General features: G+C 39.4%; 1 protein-coding gene across 4 annotated transcripts; it reads right to left on the bottom strand.

Annotated features, from left to right (window-relative positions):
* Positions 1 to 786: 786 nt before the first annotated feature.
* Positions 787 to 16907, bottom strand: LOC149297816 (semaphorin-6D-like). Of its 4 annotated transcripts, XM_089488143.1 has the most exons (19): positions 16799 to 16907; positions 16014 to 16125; positions 15289 to 15349; positions 15073 to 15135; positions 14864 to 14965; positions 11819 to 11909; positions 11055 to 11174; positions 9854 to 9942; positions 8843 to 9060; positions 8589 to 8720; positions 8315 to 8470; positions 8048 to 8221; positions 7483 to 7623; positions 7315 to 7392; positions 6888 to 6890; positions 6747 to 6805; positions 6363 to 6419; positions 5598 to 5756; positions 787 to 2117 (listed from the first exon to the last, which is right to left on the bottom strand). In XM_089488143.1, the coding sequence occupies exons 1-19, from the start codon at positions 16905 to 16907 to the stop codon at positions 787 to 789; spliced, it is 3255 nt and encodes a 1084-aa protein (XP_089344269.1). The 4 variants fall into 4 exon arrangements, with proteins under 4 accessions (XP_089344269.1, XP_089344271.1, XP_089344270.1 ...); XM_089488145.1 differs by lacking the exon at positions 5598 to 5756; XM_089488144.1 differs by lacking the exon at positions 6888 to 6890.
* Between the last annotated feature and the right edge of the window lie 412 nt (positions 16908 to 17319).

The raw sequence follows: 17319 nt of genomic DNA, 5'->3' as shown, positions 1-17319 counted from the left end.
AATATTGGTTCAATAGCAGCAGTACATTTCTAAGAATCTTTAACATTCTTGCACTAGGTACCTGTTAAGCCAATCATCTGGAAGGCAGGGAAGAGACACCGCTCTGTTTTGTGTAGCTACAAACCCAAACAGAAGGCTAGTGGAAGGGCATTAGCTTTGTTTGTTCAATCATGCTCAATGTAAACAGTTGCACAGCTTAAAAATTGTAACGCGAATCATTACGTGCACGGTTGTGTGTACAGGACATATGTGCACACACATACAATATACACACAAGTTGAATTTGAAAGTGGCATACATACTGATGTCACCTGTGACTTATGGTTTACTTTACAGGCTTGAGATGGTAAAAAGAAATGAACCTGAAAATATCGGAGACATTTTTCTGATACTTGTGCAAGGAGTGGGGTGAATGCATACATATTAATCGTTCACATTTAATGGGATGGCTACACACGGTGGCAGTTTTAAATGAAGCCCGTTTTTCAAGTAAATTGTAAATGTTAGTACTGTATCAGGTTTTCTTAACTGTAAAGTAGCCCCCCAAATAGCTACAAGTCCACTTAGCTCCAAACAAAGAAGTAAAATGACCAGCACTATTCTTTGTTTAATCTTTTGCAAATAAATCTTGCAACTCAAGTCACTGGCAAGAAATGATGTTGCCAAACTAAAGACACCACCTTTGGCTGCTTAGTTTGGGACTGATTAGGCAAAACACATCTCTGCCTACAGAGTTCTTGAACACCATGTGGTACCACTGTGTATACTTCATACAAGATAAAGTCCTCAGTAGCTATATTTATTATGTTGTCTAACAGAAGTATTCTGTGGAGCAAACGATGGTTTAGGTGGCACATCTGGTTTTATGGATGGTGTCCTCTTTATTCCCATACGAGGAAGGGTGCCGTGTCCGGTATAACTACTTTGCCGGGATAAAGAAGTCTGTTGATGAATGATGACAGGTGCTCCTTGGATATAGTCCACCCTTGGATTTGGACTTGGAGGCATGTAACCTCCCCGATTCACACTTGGCTGTCTTGAAAGCAAAACACCATTTGGAGAGTTCATAGTTTTAGGTAACGCAGATATAGAGTGTCTCTGGGATGAATTTTTATGGTAAATTCTTGGAGTCTCTAATGATGGGGGCATTTGCCCATTTTGAATTGTAGGGACATCAACTCTTTTTGTAGGACTGTTTCTTGGAAGTGTAGAAGATGGCGAATATAAAGACGCCTCCCTGTTGGGAACTTTTGGTGGAATTTCTGACATGTTTCCCATTGTATCAAGCATTAAGGTCTGATGTGGAGTCTGATGCCCATTTTGAGGAGACACCTGAATATCTGCCATTATAGCTTTGGGATTTCCAGAAGATTCATTTAGATGCTTCAAAAAGTCATTCAGTGTATTCCTGGAATCCACAGATCGTCTGTGGTCTTTCTTGCTTGACTGTTTTATCATGGAATGCTCCACACTATGATGTTTTTTATCGGATTTGTGGGCATTTGAATTTGAAAACGACGTGTTATAATCATGAGTAGCATTTGGAAGAACAACGGCACTTGGGATTTGTCCATGCGCTAAAGGTGAATGTGGTGGAGGACTGGAAGGGAAAAATTGAGGACTTTTAAGGGGAGTTTCCTTCCGTGAAATGTTTAGATTGTTATGTGACTTTTCCCATTGGTTTTTAATGGGCTGTAGGCTCTTTTGCTGAAGCACCGGAGTAGACTCAGGAGTTGGAAGCGCAGCAAGTTCAGGTGGCTGTCCTTGATTGTCCATCATTATAGACTTTGTATCACCATTTGGTGGTAATTCTTTTCTGCTTGTCAATATATTGGTGTAATGTTTGGGTGAATCAATATTTTGCTGATATTCTTTAACGGGGCTGTCGAATAAACCATTGAGTTTGGCAAAACTGCCACTTGAGTCAGTACAAGACTGCGCAGACTCTGCATCTTTGTGTATCTTTCTTGATTTCCTTGCGAACATCTCCCGATAACAGTAAACTACTACTCCTGCAATAAAGGCTCCAAGGACAAATGCAGCAAGGACACAGGTGATCAGGACATTCATATGTACCATTTGATTAGATTCACTTGACTGAACTTCCCATCTTACACCTGTAACAACAAACCAGGGTATATTTTAGGAAAAACTTGCACACTTTTAAAACAAGTAATTGGCCTTCAACAGTTCATTAACAATGGTTCATTCATATAAATTGTATTTCTCGTTCACTCTGCGTTCTACTACCTTTTCTGTCCCTCACAATTGAGGTACAACTTGGATAGTGGAAATATTGAACCGTAAAAGATATTGCACCATGTCTTGGATTTCTCCATTGCATGTATTGCAAATAATAGCATGTCTATATTTTAGCAAGTGGTGCACTCGATTTTCACATTTGTCAATGTACGCTTGTTTACAACATATTTAACCATATGCTTGTGTATTTACAGACACACACTTGATCCATAATGCCAGTTAATTATTCCTGCATACATAATGATAGTATATCCAGAAATGCATATATATTTGTGTGTTGTTAAGATACAACTTACCAAACTGTGCCCATTTGCCTTTGTAACATTACTTGTTTGCTATTCTACTCTAATCTCCAGCCAAGGTCAATGGATAAAGTAGACTAGAATTCCAGACTAAGTAAGGTCAACCAGTACAACTGTTTATGCACTGACTTTTCAGCTTGTCCCCGGTAAATACAAGGAATTTAAATAAAGATCATGAGCCCTTGGACCGTCCCTAAAAACCAAAAATGTTTCTAACAATATCTATGTTGAACCACACCCTTGCACACCATAGTGGAAAGAGGTATAGCAGGGTTGCAGGCTGAGATGACCAATGGTCACTCACAGCAGTATTTTAATAAAATGACTTTATTGTGATTTTTTTTTGTTTTTACAGTATTAAGACATCTGGGTTTTTGTATCTTTTTCTATGTCAGTACAATAAAATGTTTTGCAGAATTCTTTCCTCCTTAAGCATTTGTCTCTTCCCCTGCCCAAACACCCAACATCTTCTTCTCACCAGCGTGCATGCATCTTTTTCTCACTGCCAAGTGAGAGTAATGACGGTCTAATCAGAGGTAACACACACACACACACAGGAAGAAAGCACTCTCATTAATGTAAACATTAATGGGCTGCTTCAAAAAGCCAAAGTGGCAATAAATAGTGGAATGCAGAGGGAGTGGTAGGCTGCAGCTTCTCCTATAAAGTAAAGTGGCTCTGGTTTTTTTTGGGGGGGTGTTACTATACAGGTTATGTAATGCATATTAAAGTACGCACAGAAAACTTTAATATGCATTATTCATTGGTGCAGATGCATGGGTCACTAGACTCTCTCTCAACATTATTTGTACAGGCACGGAAACCGAAGAATGTTGGAGGTAGCAAACATTACTTAATCAGAGCACTGTATTTCAGTAATTATATGACTGTAATAGGATAGTATTTTTTTCCCATTCATATTTTTTTGCTGGTAACTTGATTTTCACGTGACACAAGTGCAGCCATTGATAGGGCATTGCCATAGAAACCGAAAAAGCTTCTTAAAGGTTCTCTGTTACTTTATGTGATTAAACCTTCAGATGAAGGAATAAAATGACAGATCTGCTAAGGTTTATTTACTTAACATACTAGAGAGAAGAATTAATATTTTGTCTACTTTGAACATCTGCTTATAGTGGTCATTTTATCCTGCTTGTTCTGCTGCTATCAATTACTGCTGCATATGAAATCGGATATCTTGTTAAAAAAGGTTATTTAGCTTTGTTCAAAAGAGCCACCCCCTCCCCAAAATCAGATATTCTGCAGGAATCAGTCAAGTGTACATTCTATACTAAACCTGGAAGGAGAATGTTGGATTGTTACCAAAGTCCCACTGTTAGTAGTTTAGTTGAGTTAGCAATCAGACACCAATTAAACCTCTTTGCAAAGTAGAATTGGAAGTACAAAAGCTCTACAAAGTGAAATAAAGTTAGTGAGAACAGAGATTTTTACACTACTATAGAACGCTTTTTATCAGCACAATGAGTTTTTTTGAAACCGAAAATTCAACAGCTGTTAGAAACCAGCCTCCTCTCTAATTCTGTTAGTGGCAAGGCCTTTGAGCATTTAGAGAGAAAAGCTTTGAGTTACCATCTTTATTGGCAGTGTGTAAAGGAAAAACATAAACAAAGGGATAAACAAAAGAACAGAGGATCTCAAAGAAAAGGCAGTGAAAAAACGGACAATGTGGCTGGTAATTTAATACTTAACGCAATGATATGGGGGTGGATCGTTCCAGATGACATAAAAGAGCAGATAAAGTAAGGCGACAAAAAGCTAGGATTGCATCGCCTTAAATCATGCAAAACTAAATTACGGGAGGCATGCATTTATGTATTAATGTATTTGTCCATTTTAGATTACAATAGGTAAACTCGGAATAGAAGACCTCCCTCTGGAAGCTATTTGAAAAGACTGATGACTGTATAATCCAGTGCAGCATGATGTCGCAACCCCCTTCTTTCTTGCGCATATTTTTTTTAACATATGCTTCTTTGGAAATCCTGTCTGAATCTTTAAAACCTATTTTTTTTCTGGGATTGCAATCTAATAATCTGATCGAATGCTACCTTTTATGAATTTTCTGTGGTCTTAAATCAGAAATCCTATCGTGCCTGGCACATTGAAAAGGGTTGTATTGTGCCGTACGGGAGAAGAATAACCACAGGTGTTTTACATATTAATAAAATGATATGCATCGTGGAGAATGGGCCGATTCGTCGGAGATTGCATGCTCTCACGTGGCTTGTTTTAGTTCAGGGGATAAATTTGCATTAGGTGCTGCAGCGAGCCTGCAACACTAGGATTAGAAACATGTTTGGTTTTTATATTCATTTTTTCTTTCTGCAAGGAAGATATCTAATGCATTGATTGATTAAAGTGGTATAAGGCTTGAATAAATAAATGAACAATGTATCAATCTTGACTTCTGCGGTTGATTGATAAATATTCATTTTAGTCCAGTGATTGGATGACTAATTCTCTCTTTTTTTTAACAAGGTATTCAATTTTGATTTTTAACAGGGTAGCTGCTTCCTACAAGCTAATAAGCCCTAATAACAGGGCAACCAAAATGCTCCCTTTTATTTATATTTATTAAGGGTCATATGTACAAGAAACGGCAAAACATACAGGGATGAGGAATGATGCAAATAAATAAAACTCAAAGCAAATAATACAGAAATGTATGCATTTAACAAAAAAATGCGAATAAATAATAAATACACTGCCATATCTGAGTGGAAACCTGGCACATTATTCATTCATAAAATGGATTGTCTAATGTTGGCGTATAGTTTTTGAGGACCTGGGCTAGAGAATATGCATCATCATAACAAAAAGGTGGACACCGCAACCAGTTAGGACACGTGGCTACGTACAGAATAAAAAATGTAAAGTGTAACTATTCAAGAGCTAGCGATTATATTCAGGCAAGCGACATTCATTGCATATTCATTTAAAAAACTAAATACACTCAAAGGGCTTCAGGTTTCCACTCAGTTGATTTTTTTTTCTCTCCTTTTAAGGCCTTACCCTTTGGGACACCTGTTAATGGATCAACATAATCAGAATCGTCTTGAAAATCAAATGTCCGTGAACCAGTCATTCTAGGTTTCCAAGAACCAATCACTTTAGGCAAAATGACTGGGCTACTCGCCACTGTGGGTACAGAGGTGGAGGGGACTTCCATGTCTGTGACTGCAAATAAACATTGTTCAGGTTTTTCACACATTTATAGCAAACTAGTATTAACAAAAAATTTAAAAAAATATATAAAAAACACTTTTAGGAGTAAACCAGTTGTTTGACCTAACTGAGCTCAGAGACTTTTTCCTTCTGATTTTTATTTGGAAGCAAAAAAAAAACCAAAAATTAAATTAAAGCAACACACATAGGCACGTTAAGAGCTCAGCAGCAAATGTGCAATTGTAAAGATGTAGAATGGAAAAACATAACCGTCCATCTATTGCTAATAGATGAGAAACAGGTATTGACAAATGTATGGACATGGAAAGCTGGCTGGCTTTCGTGCTGTAAAAATACCACATAATTAAGATTTTCAATAGAATATTTCACGCATCAAATCAATGATAGGTAACATGCGGCTACACATAGGTGAATTACTGAGTTAAAAAAATAAAGACAGCTTGGTGTCCTAATAATTGTGGGTGCATGGAATCAAAGCACAAAAAAATGAGTAACTGCCAACTGTGAAAAAAGGGGAAGGGGCATAAGAGCAGAAAATGCTAAACCATAACAAAAAGGCAATACTTTTTAAATAAAATTAATAAAACTAACCAGATGTTGGATCGCCAAATATTTTGTAATCTGGTGTAGTTGTAGTAGGCATTTTTTCTAAAATTAAAGGAACAGATAATCAGTGAAAAGTAAACCAAAGGAAGGAAAAAAAAAAAAAGTATAAAAACCTGGGCTAAACGTAAAATATATTTTTCTAATCCTCATAATTATTTTTTTTTATAAGACCTTAAACAATTGTAAATAATCAAAATAAACGGGGAAAAAAACCCCATTATTTCTGCTATTAAACACAACGAAGCTTAGCCCATGAAAAAAAGGTTAAGGCAGCGGAGGTATGTGCGTTATGAGTGTATTTTATATCCTTCTATTCTACAGAAACACAAATTAAATTGCATTTAGAGAACATCCAAGACGAATTCTTACCATGACAGTCTCCAAGCTGTGCTGTATTACCATACTCAACATCTTGTTCATATCCGAAACTGAATAATGCAAAAGGAGCGGAGAGAAAAAAAATTAATTTTACAATAAAATATTAGCAGAGCCAGCAAATTCTGCTCTCACCTTCTTAAAGTGTAAATGAAAAAAATATATCAGAGCAGCAAGTTCCAAGCAGAAAAAAAAGAATATTATGTAAACATAGAAAGCCAATTTATGCTTGTTTGTACAAGAGGATTCTTCTGTGATAATTAATAGGATTCTCCTGAGAAGCAATAGTTTACCATCCCAATTGGATTCGAGGCATATTACTATTCCCTCTAGAATCTAAGTTTTCTGTCTCATAAGCATTATGTTAAAAATAGATTGCAAATAAATATAGTAAATTGTACAACAAAATCATTTAAATGGCGTAAAAAATACCCTAGTAAAACAGTTCGTTCTAGATCAGAGGATTGCTGAGTACAACAGGATTTGTTTCCGGTAACCATTCAGAAAATACTGCTGTAAGTAACCCTAATTATAGTATGAACAATGAACCTTTGTCACTTACAACATGCCAGGTTTTACTCTGCCACATGCTTCGTGGTTGAGCCATGCACAGTAAGGATCTCTTGAGGCAATGCAAGATCTATAGGTTAAGAAGAAATATCATGTGTTAATTATGGCCATACGTCTGAGCTAACAAAAAGTATTTCAACTTGCGATAAACAAAACCTACTTCTTGCATGATCCATAACGTTCACAGCGGCTAAGAGGAAGCCTGACAATGCAACCCGAGAAGGCAACGTATAAGGCATGGTGTTCTCTGTCCATCTGGAGGGATATGACTTTTCTGTCTTCTTCGCTGTTGCCAGAACACCTATACAGAAAAAAAATCCAAGAGGATTTAAATGTGCTTGTACCAAATCTACAATACCAGTTTGCCTTTATGACCACCATCCAAACAGATTAGTATTGATTTAGGACCTGTTATCTTATGCTAAAGGTTATTGGCATTTCAGTTATGGACAAAAATAGAAGTACTATTATATAGTGCACAATGGTGCATATCGACCAAGCTCACTCTGAGATCGACTTGCCCGTTCGGCCGACAAAGCTGCCAGTCAATCCCTGAGCTAAAAGAATTAATGTGTTTTTGGCAATATCAAATATAAAGAGGAATTAACATTTTGTTCATAAATTATGGCCTACCCATTCTCAAGTACAACATCTTTTATTGGAATTAAATAACAGTGTCGCTATCGGACACGAGTAACAGGCTTTGTAGAAAAGGAAATACTTACTTTGCACGATTGTACGCATCAATTTCTTCCAACAACACGCTGTCGTTTAAGGAAAACGCATTGGTCTTGGCCAAAATCTTTAATACTACACCAGCTTCGGAGCCCACAAACATGACTGTGTAGTTTAGGTAGGGTCCAGCTAAGTGGTCCACGGCAACTGCTGTTAATCTGTACCTTAAATACAATGAATAAATCAATCAATTAATTAAGGGACATACATTTTAGATGGAGGACAATCTCAACAAGCATCAGTAATGTTTCACATACCTCACACGTGTCTTGGTGAACCAAGGCTCTTCAATGATGGAAGGCACCGCAGAATCCATCAACGGATGGGACTTTATGAAGGACAGTGTTTCATCTGGAAATTCGGTGGATGCCCGATAGCCTTCAGCAAAGCCATGTCGTGCACAGCAGCCAGGTCTAAAACCACAAATAATAGCTGTTCTAATGCTATGTTAATTCATAAAACAAAGCACACCCATTTAGGAACCCTGAGGGATGTGTCAATAGCTGTGGAGCCACTCTCTTTTTATTTTACCTTGGCTTAGGTACTTTATCTTCAGGTACAGCTGTCCAAACAGAGTCTGGAGTCTTTTGTTCTTTAAATCTTCCTCTAAATACCTTTTCTATGTCATCCATAGTGAAAGCACAAACTGCTGAACCAGGGATACTGAACAAAATGAATAGGGAAAAAAAAAAAAGATCTTTCTAGGTTTGCAGTCAACAATGGCAATGATTTCACAGACAATAATAAAGTACTTTATTTGATGTTGGGTCGCAGTTCTCCCTTACCTATTAAGCTGTGTGCTGAATACACCAACAACTGTAGGAATTCCATTGATTTCTATTATGTCTGTGATAGACTGCAGAACATCAAAGTAGAAGAAAGAATCTCCAGGAACGGAACAATTGAGCCTCGCTTTTACAAACGAAGTCCAGTGTTTCTCCAGTACTCTCTGGGAGCCTCCCAAATCGTTTTTGCATATTCGTGCAACTCGAGAATGTACAGCCTTTAAAAATATTACAAAAAAATTGAGAATGCATCAGCTTTGTTAATAAAACATCATACAAAGTTTACTTTAAATGAAAACCATCTAACGTTTATCAGCCCTAGTGTGGCAGAGGCCTGAAAGAAAGCAGAATCTGGAGCTGAATAACCACTTTAATGCACTGCTAAGCACACTCATAAGATTTGCATGGTTTCCGTAATTTTTTTCCAAAGCCTTTAATTAACCATGCGTAAAAAATGTTTAATAATTTAAACTGGAATGTCTTATAATTTAGCCCCAGGATCATAAACTGCATTTGTGTCATTTAATTATTTAACATTTGGGAGGCACAATGGAAACCTTTGTTGAAGTATAAACATATTTATGCATTTAATTTATGCCAAGAAATAAAACTGTTTCTTAATCAGGGTCATGTGCAAGTATACCATTATTATTTATTTTTTTTGTCTTGGGCAAATTAAATACAACATGAAATAAATGCTAGCAAGAGCGCATATCTATTGCACACTATTAATCTCTATACAAGATTGCATATAGTCCATCTTTGAAGATTAATTACAGAAAATTGCAAGACAAATAAAACAGTAATAGACATTGCATTTAAGAACTAGATGAAAATGAACTGCCTTAAGGCTAATGGATAATATTACAATAGTGCCGAGATTTATCAAGCATTGACATGTTCGGCTCATTTATCCATTTCTCTTTTTTTTTATGCGCGCCTTAAGCTGCTTATCCATGCTGGCTCAGTCTCAAATACCTAAATGTGGAAAACCACCATGTCTACACTTACCTTGCCCAAATTATTGTGCTCTACGGCAATTTCGCGAAAAAAGAAGTAGATGTAACTCCCATATTCTATAGCATGAAGAAAATGCGGCTCTGGATGGATAATGAAAAAAGGGATACATCAGCATTCCATTATTATTATTATAATAAATTAATTTAACCCCTTAATGACAAAGCCCATACATGTACGGGCTCAAAATGCATGGTTTTCAATGGGTTTTGGGACCGCCCATTGTCCTTAAGGGGTTAATCAGTACTATCATATTCCAAAGAGCTGTGCAATGGGGCTCAACAAGTAGTGCGTCACAACAACAATTTGGACAGAAACAAAAGGTAAAAAGGGTTTTGAAAGAAACAAGCTTACAATCTAAGAATGGTAAGTTACACACAAGGTAAGTGTGCCAATGTTTGTGATGGACCAGCCACACAAGTGTATCTCAGTGTAAGACAACGATTAAGTAAATGTTATTACTGGACATGTGTATAGACTGACAGCAGGGGTAAAGCACAGGTAGGCACAAGGATGGGAGTTAACTTGTCTGTTGGTGGGGTTCCCTGAATAAGTGGGTTTTAAGGGATTTGTTGAAGGAAAAGGAGTCAACGGGGGAGTTAGATAAGACAATGTATGCCATAAATGCATCAGCAGATTCCATGCTTGTGAACAGACGTGAGACAAGGTAAACCCATATATTCCAGGCTTGGCTCCAACATTTATCAGAAAAGGGGGTGCAGCCAAGGGTATGAGTGTAGACTAAGCCATAATAACTTTCATTGTGGCTAATATAGTATACAAATAAGATGGCTGGCAGTTATGGGAGTTCCAATCAGCTGGGGGGCTGTAAGCGGTTCATCCCTGTACCAGAGGATTCAGCTATAATTGATCTTGCCGTCTTTAATGCGGACTAATGGACTGTTAAAAGGCCTCAGTGGATTTTTCACAACGTTTGAGATTTTTTTTTTTTTTTTAAGGAATCAATTATAAACCATTATGCAAAAATCGAAAAAAATATGCATTTCAAGGAAAGACTTCCATGTGCCTCCATGCAAGAAGTAGATTCATCATAGAGCTGTATCAGACCAGAATGATATGGAAAGCTTAATATGCATCACATATTCTGAGAACTGCCATTAAATGTTGTTATGCTTCACTTGTATATCATGTAAGTGTCTGATCCTATTATTAATAAAAGTCAATTTGCAAGTACCTTTTAGCCACTTTGAGTCATATTTAATTGTCCTCAGAGCGAATCCATCCCCCATGCTCCGGTAGATTACGGCATCACTTGCTTGGAAATCAGCCATCGTAGCCGAGTATAGTTTCCCATCTACAAGACAAAACCCAACATCTCATAATCTGGCCAGATTGGCAAGAACAAGGAGAATGGAGGCAAGTTCAGAACAGCGAAGTAAGTAACGGTCAGTTTATCCTTACTTAATGAAACTTAACTCTCCCAAGGTACCATACTCCATGTTCATAAATCAATGTTTGCACCTACTACACAATATTCTGCAAAGTATGTGAGACCATGTCATTTCTCCTGCAATGACAGGACGGAACAGCACTGTCTTTTAGTTCATTTTTGTTTGTCATGGGAAAATAAACTACTGACAGCATATGATCAGGGTCAGCAAGGAGCACTTGTCATGTGGCTAGCTCCAAGTTGGAGTGGCTTACATAGAAATGTTTGTATTATGAAAACTTAAGCCGTCACAATACACGCATGATGTAAATCTCACATTGTTTGCGTACTCTATTTCTCTATTCATAAGCCTTTTGTTCCCCGGTAGGCAGGTTGTTTAAGAAAATGTTACGTTTTAATTGTAATCAATGCACGTGTGTGATTTCATTTAGTTTCTTTTTGTCAAGATGAATTAGTATATAATAGTAGGGTTACTCCCTATAGGAAGAAATATTCTGACATTTTCTGGGATCTCACAAAGTGTTATTTTTATTTTAAAGTGCACTTACCAGCAAAGAGGGCAACATTGGTTTGTTTGGCATCAAATGGGCATCTAGCCAAGCCGCTGATTTCCTCCCCATCATATTCAAAGGTACTTAGCTGCATAAACAATACAGAAAAGGTTTTTTTTCCCCTTAAACAATCTATAGTTATTATAAAAATAAATATACAATCTCAATTTGTGCAGTAACATTTAGAATAAATTAGCATCGGTGAGTCATAATGTTTAGTGCATTACTACATCCTTGGAAGTAGATGTTGTATACTTCCTATAAATTGAAGTGGACAATCTGATGTCATTGCCTCATGCGGGTGATGCAGTGGACCAGAACACACTGTGCTTTTCATGCAGATTCATTTATGATTATAAGAGTATTGTTTGGCTGTGTTGATCTGCTGCAGCACTCTTTGATAAGTACTCTATATCTCGTCTTACCTTCAAACACTAAAAAGTTAACAATTAAGCAATATCTGGCATGGATATTGAACAATATACAATCAAAAGACACTAGAACACTAAAAAAATAAAATAACCAATAAGTGGAACCATTTATTTTTTCTTTAGACTTAGGTTGATGCATCAAGTGATGGGATTTTTCAGGCAGTAAACCCATGCAGCTGCTGGCTGTAGCTTATTATAGCGTTATGGCCGACCCCGTGCATATATAGAATACGCTATGTATGTACTATGGAGATTGATTGCCTTCTCAGAATATTTTTAAGCATAGTCCTGCATTTGAAATGGGATGCAGCGTTGTATATCATTAGCAGAACAGAATTTATTTTCTTTCTTTGCAATAATCTTGAATAGTTTTGTTTATATTATTATTTATTGTTTTATATGTGTGGATTAGTGGCTTTGAGAGATGACTAAACACAGTATATATTTACATATACACACACACACACATATATATATATATATATATATATATATACATACTGTCACGCTACCGGCAGGGAGATCCGCTGGGTCCCCCGGCCGGCAACAGCAACCACCGCGAGGCAGGGGGAGACCCTCCGCTTCGGTCCGGCAGCCGCAGCTGCCGCGAAGAAGAGGGAGACCCCCCGCTTCTGAACGGCAGCGGCAGCCGCCGCGAGGTAGGGGAAGACCCCCTGCTCCCGCACGGCAACCTCGGTCCCCGCGCAGAAGGGGGAGACCCCCCACTTCTGCACAGAAGACGCGGTCGCCGCGGAGAAGGGGGAGACCCCCCGCTTCTGCAGGGCAGGCGCAGCCGCCGCGGAGAAGGGGGAGACCCCCCGCTTCTGCAGGGCAGGCGCAGCCGCCGCGGAGAAGGGGGAGACCCCCCGCTTCTGCACAGCGGAGACAGCCGCTGCAGATGGAAGGGGAACTTACCTCTTCCACGTCGCGTTCCCAGCAGCTTCACAGGTCCAGCTCTGGTATCCGGACGCGTTCTTCTTCACGCCACCTAGTGGCGCCCGAGGAAACTGCACCTGCTTATATAGGACGATTACGCAATCGCCAACCACAAGATGGCCGCGCAGGAAGTGACGTAACGGCACTTTGAAATTTTGGCGGGAGATCTCCAATTAGTGCCTAACTTCCTGTGCCTACTTAAGAGACTTCAGTACACTAAGACCTTGCCTTCTGATGGTCGTCTATGCCCTGTGCTAGCACCCAGATAGCGTTCCTCTGCTTGATTCCTGTATTTGACCTCGGCTTGCTTGACTATTCTGATCTCTGGTATCCTGACCTCGGCTTGCTCCTCGTTTATCCTACTCTCCGGTATCCTGACCTCGGCTTGCTCCTCGTTTTTCCTGCTCTCCGGTATCCTGACCTCAGCTCTCTGGACCATCCCTGCAGTCCTACCTGACTACGGAGTCTCCTCTGTACGCTGTGCCGTGACAGAGGCCTTCTGATTCTGTCACGGCACAGCGTACAGAGGAGACTCCGTAGTCAGGTAGGACTGCAGGGATGGTCCAGAGAGCTGAGGTCAGGATACCGGAGAGCAGGAAAAACGAGGAGCAAGCCGAGGTCAGGATACCGGAGAGTAGGATAAACGAGGAGCAAGCCGAGGTCAGGATACCAGAGATCAGAATAGTCAAGCAAGCCGAGGTCAAATACAGGAATCAAGCAGAGGAACGCTATCTGGGTGCTAGCACAGGGCATAGACGACCATCAGAAGGCAAGGTCTTAGTGTACTGAAGTCTCTTAAGTAGGCACAGGAAGTTAGGCACTAATTGGAGATCTCCCGCCAAAATTTCAAAGTGCCGTTACGTCACTTCCTGCGCGGCCATCTTGTGGTTGGCGATTGCGTAATCGTCCTATATAAGCAGGTGCAGTTTCCTCGGGCGCCACTAGGTGGCGTGAAGAAGAACGCGTCCGGATACCAGAGCTGGACCTGTGAAGCTGCTGGGAACGCGACGTGGAAGAGGTAAGTTCCCCTTCCATCTGCAGCGGCTGTCTCCGCTGTGCAGAAGCGGGGGGTCTCCCCCTTCTCCGCGGCGGCTGCGCCTGCCCTGCAGAAGCGGGGGGTCTCCCCCTTCTCCGCGGCGGCTGCGCCTGCCCTGCAGAAGCGGGGGGTCTCCCCCTTCTCCGCGGCGACCGCGTCTTCTGTGCAGAAGTGGGGGGTCTCCCCCTTCTGCGCGGGGACCGAGGTTGCCGTGCGGGAGCAGGGGGTCTTCCCCTACCTCGCGGCGGCTGCCGCTGCCGTTCAGAAGCGGGGGGTCTCCCTCTTCTTCGCGGCAGCTGCGGCTGCCGGACCGAAGCGGAGGGTCTCCCCCTGCCTCGCGGTGGTTGCTGTTGCCGGCCGGGGGACCCAGCGGATCTCCCTGCCGGTAGCGTGACACATACATACTAAAAGTCCCAGAAAGTGTCCTAAAGCATACAATTTCATTAGTAATATTAGTTATTATTATTATTATTATTATCCTTTATTTATATAGCGCCAACAGTTTACGCAGTGCTTAATACAATACATAAATTAAAGGGAAATGACAAGACAAGAATTGACAGACTAAGACAAACCGATACATTTGGTGGAGAGAGCCCTGCTCGCAAGCTTAGTAATATAGTTGGATCTTCTCCTTACCCTGTAATATCTGCACATGGGATTGAAAGCATTTGTACCGCAAACAAAGACCATCTCTTCGTTTCTTGGAACAAAAACCTTGATGTAGTTATGGCATTCATCCTGAAGCAAAATATAACAAAAAAAAAATTATAATAAAGCATTAGAAACATAAATGTAAATTACCACCACGGTCTACATTTTGAGAGTTTTGTCTTAAACTGCCTTACCTTGTGTTTTCCTTTCATTGCACAGTTTTTTCTGTCCGCCTGCCCTGATCTCCATGTCAACCTCTGATAAAGCAAAACAACCAAAAAAATGAATCAGAAGCAGGCACTTAAATTCTTCCCGAGTCAAACCACAGAGCGCTGGATCAATGTCAAAAGCATCACCCTTTGACTTGGATTTCAGACAGTCAAAAACATGCGACAAGTGCTTTCACTTACTCGGCTCGGCGTAATTTCATTCTTTGGAGCTTCGTTTAAGTTTACGGCATAAACTTGATCTCTGAGAAGAAAGAAAGAATCTTCAGGAAAATGGACAAAAGTGCTGGCCTTTATATTTACTTATTCATGCATGGCATGACAAAATCCATTTTCCAGGCCCTTGTCTGAAAAGGCACAAGTTCTGCAGACCTACTGAATTTCTTTGTCTGGATAAAGACGTTTGCTACGGGATTACAACCCCCCACGTTTTGTAAATGTATCCTGTTTCCCTTTCTCTTATTCGTGACAGCGCAATCTAACCTTTTTTTTTTTTTTCCTTGTGTTTTTTAAAAAGACAGCCTGGGAATGATTTGGTTCACGGCTGCACAAATGCATCAGTCAGGTTTTAGAGTCTTTAATCATATTTCTTAAGACCGGAGCATGTCATTTCAAGGTAAGAGCAATCATCCTGCATTACTAGTAAGATATCCCAGCTCTGCTACGATGCTTAATCTTAAAGATGTGCAAGAAAGCAGAAACACATTAGTAAGTTACCGCGCACACGCAAAAAAAACAAAACAATGGGGAAAAAAAATATAAAAGAAAAAAAATAAAGTAACCCTGTTTTTCCTTCCCTAAACAGAACCCTTTCTGCATGTTATTTTGTCTTAATGCATTGGATATCCTAGCTGAAAGAGAACAAGAAAGGGAGTCCAATCCAAATAAACAGATTTAAAGGAAATTACCTTCCAGCAACATAAAGTGTGTCTCGAATTTTCAACATCAGTTGAAAGTCCAGGCTGTGCTGTGATTCATTGCCTGAAGGGCGTCCTCTGAATACTGGATATTGCCTTGAATCTGCAAGTTAAAATCGGATACACCATCACTCTGAGTTACAGAGCTAAAGAATCAATATATAGCATTGATTAGCTGTATATACCACGTGTAGAAGGGTAGAAACTAAATCCCTACTTCGGTGTCCTGAATATAAATATATAAAATATGGCCAATGTCAGAGAATGTGACTTACCAATTTTACACAGTCTTCCTTAAAAATGATTTTTTTTTTTTTAATTAAAGATACAGTAAAACACATCAATAAAATAAATGGGGTTTTCTTTAAAATAAAAATCACTTGTTACAAGCGCTACATATGGCTTCTTTGGATAATTAATTTAAAAAATATATTTTTAAGCAATGATATGATATATTTCTAGTAAAACATGTTTTAGATTTATATATATTGCCACCCTGCTTTCCATTGGTTGGACAGATGTCAGCGACCCAACAACAAAAAAAACGCCTTACATTCAATGAGGTTCTCATGGAACTTGGGGAAGCGGTGTTTTGTTTTCTTTGTTAATATTTTGTTATTTTTAAATAGTTTTATCCATTAATATGACTTTACCATGATGATATTTTAAGCTTGACATCAGATTCACTAAATGTCTTCCTTCCTAACATACATTTCAAAAATACTATAGACGTTTGCCAGGAGTTTATTGGTATAAAAAGTGAGAAGATGACTTACAGTGATAGTCTACAACGTTGATAGGCTCATCATCCTCGGGAAAACTAACAGCAGTTGCCACGGTTATTGTTACCAACAGGGCATACGCATGAAACGCACATAGCCTCATGATTCACGGAACGGGTAACACGTCCTTTTGAGAACTGTTTCTACCTGCAGAAGAGTCATTAATTAGAAATCGCCAAGGAAAATTAATTCAGTACTGTGTAGGACTTAATAAGTTATCGCTTAATCACCTTTTGTAGCGGACTGGTCAAAGCATGCAATAGATATAAATAACAAAGCCGCCGTGAACATTGCGCAACAATGCATAATATCACAAATAAAGTCAGGATTCTCACCAATCCCCAACTTTGGTTTATATACAACCAAAGAGCTGTAGGTCTCCAGGACCACAGAGGACAATCTGATATTGCCCATATACGACTTCCCAATATAATTGGACTGTAGTGGCCCAAAAAAAAACAAAAAAAAAACAGCTGGCGTGAAAGGTTTTCTTGAAACATTGAAGATCTTTTGTG

Source organism: Sceloporus occidentalis, unplaced genomic scaffold, assembly GCF_023333645.1.
Source record: "Sceloporus occidentalis isolate IW3139 unplaced genomic scaffold, rSceOcc1.0.p SCAF_37, whole genome shotgun sequence".
NCBI lineage: Eukaryota > Metazoa > Chordata > Lepidosauria > Squamata > Phrynosomatidae > Sceloporus > Sceloporus occidentalis.
This window is presented reverse-complemented; position numbering and strand designations above follow the sequence as displayed.

Coding starts and splice junctions, on each gene's coding strand:
- LOC149297816 (XM_089488143.1), bottom strand. CDS start 16,907: ATGAGGCTATGTGCGTTTCATGCGTATGCCCTGTTGGTAACAATAACC. Junction 16,126..16,798: donor CAACGTTGTAGACTATCACT/GTAAGTCATCTT, acceptor TTTAACTTGCAG/ATTCAAGGCAATATCCAGTA. Junction 5,757..6,362: donor ATTTGGCGATCCAACATCTG/GTTAGTTTTATT, acceptor TTGCAGTCACAG/ACATGGAAGTCCCCTCCACC.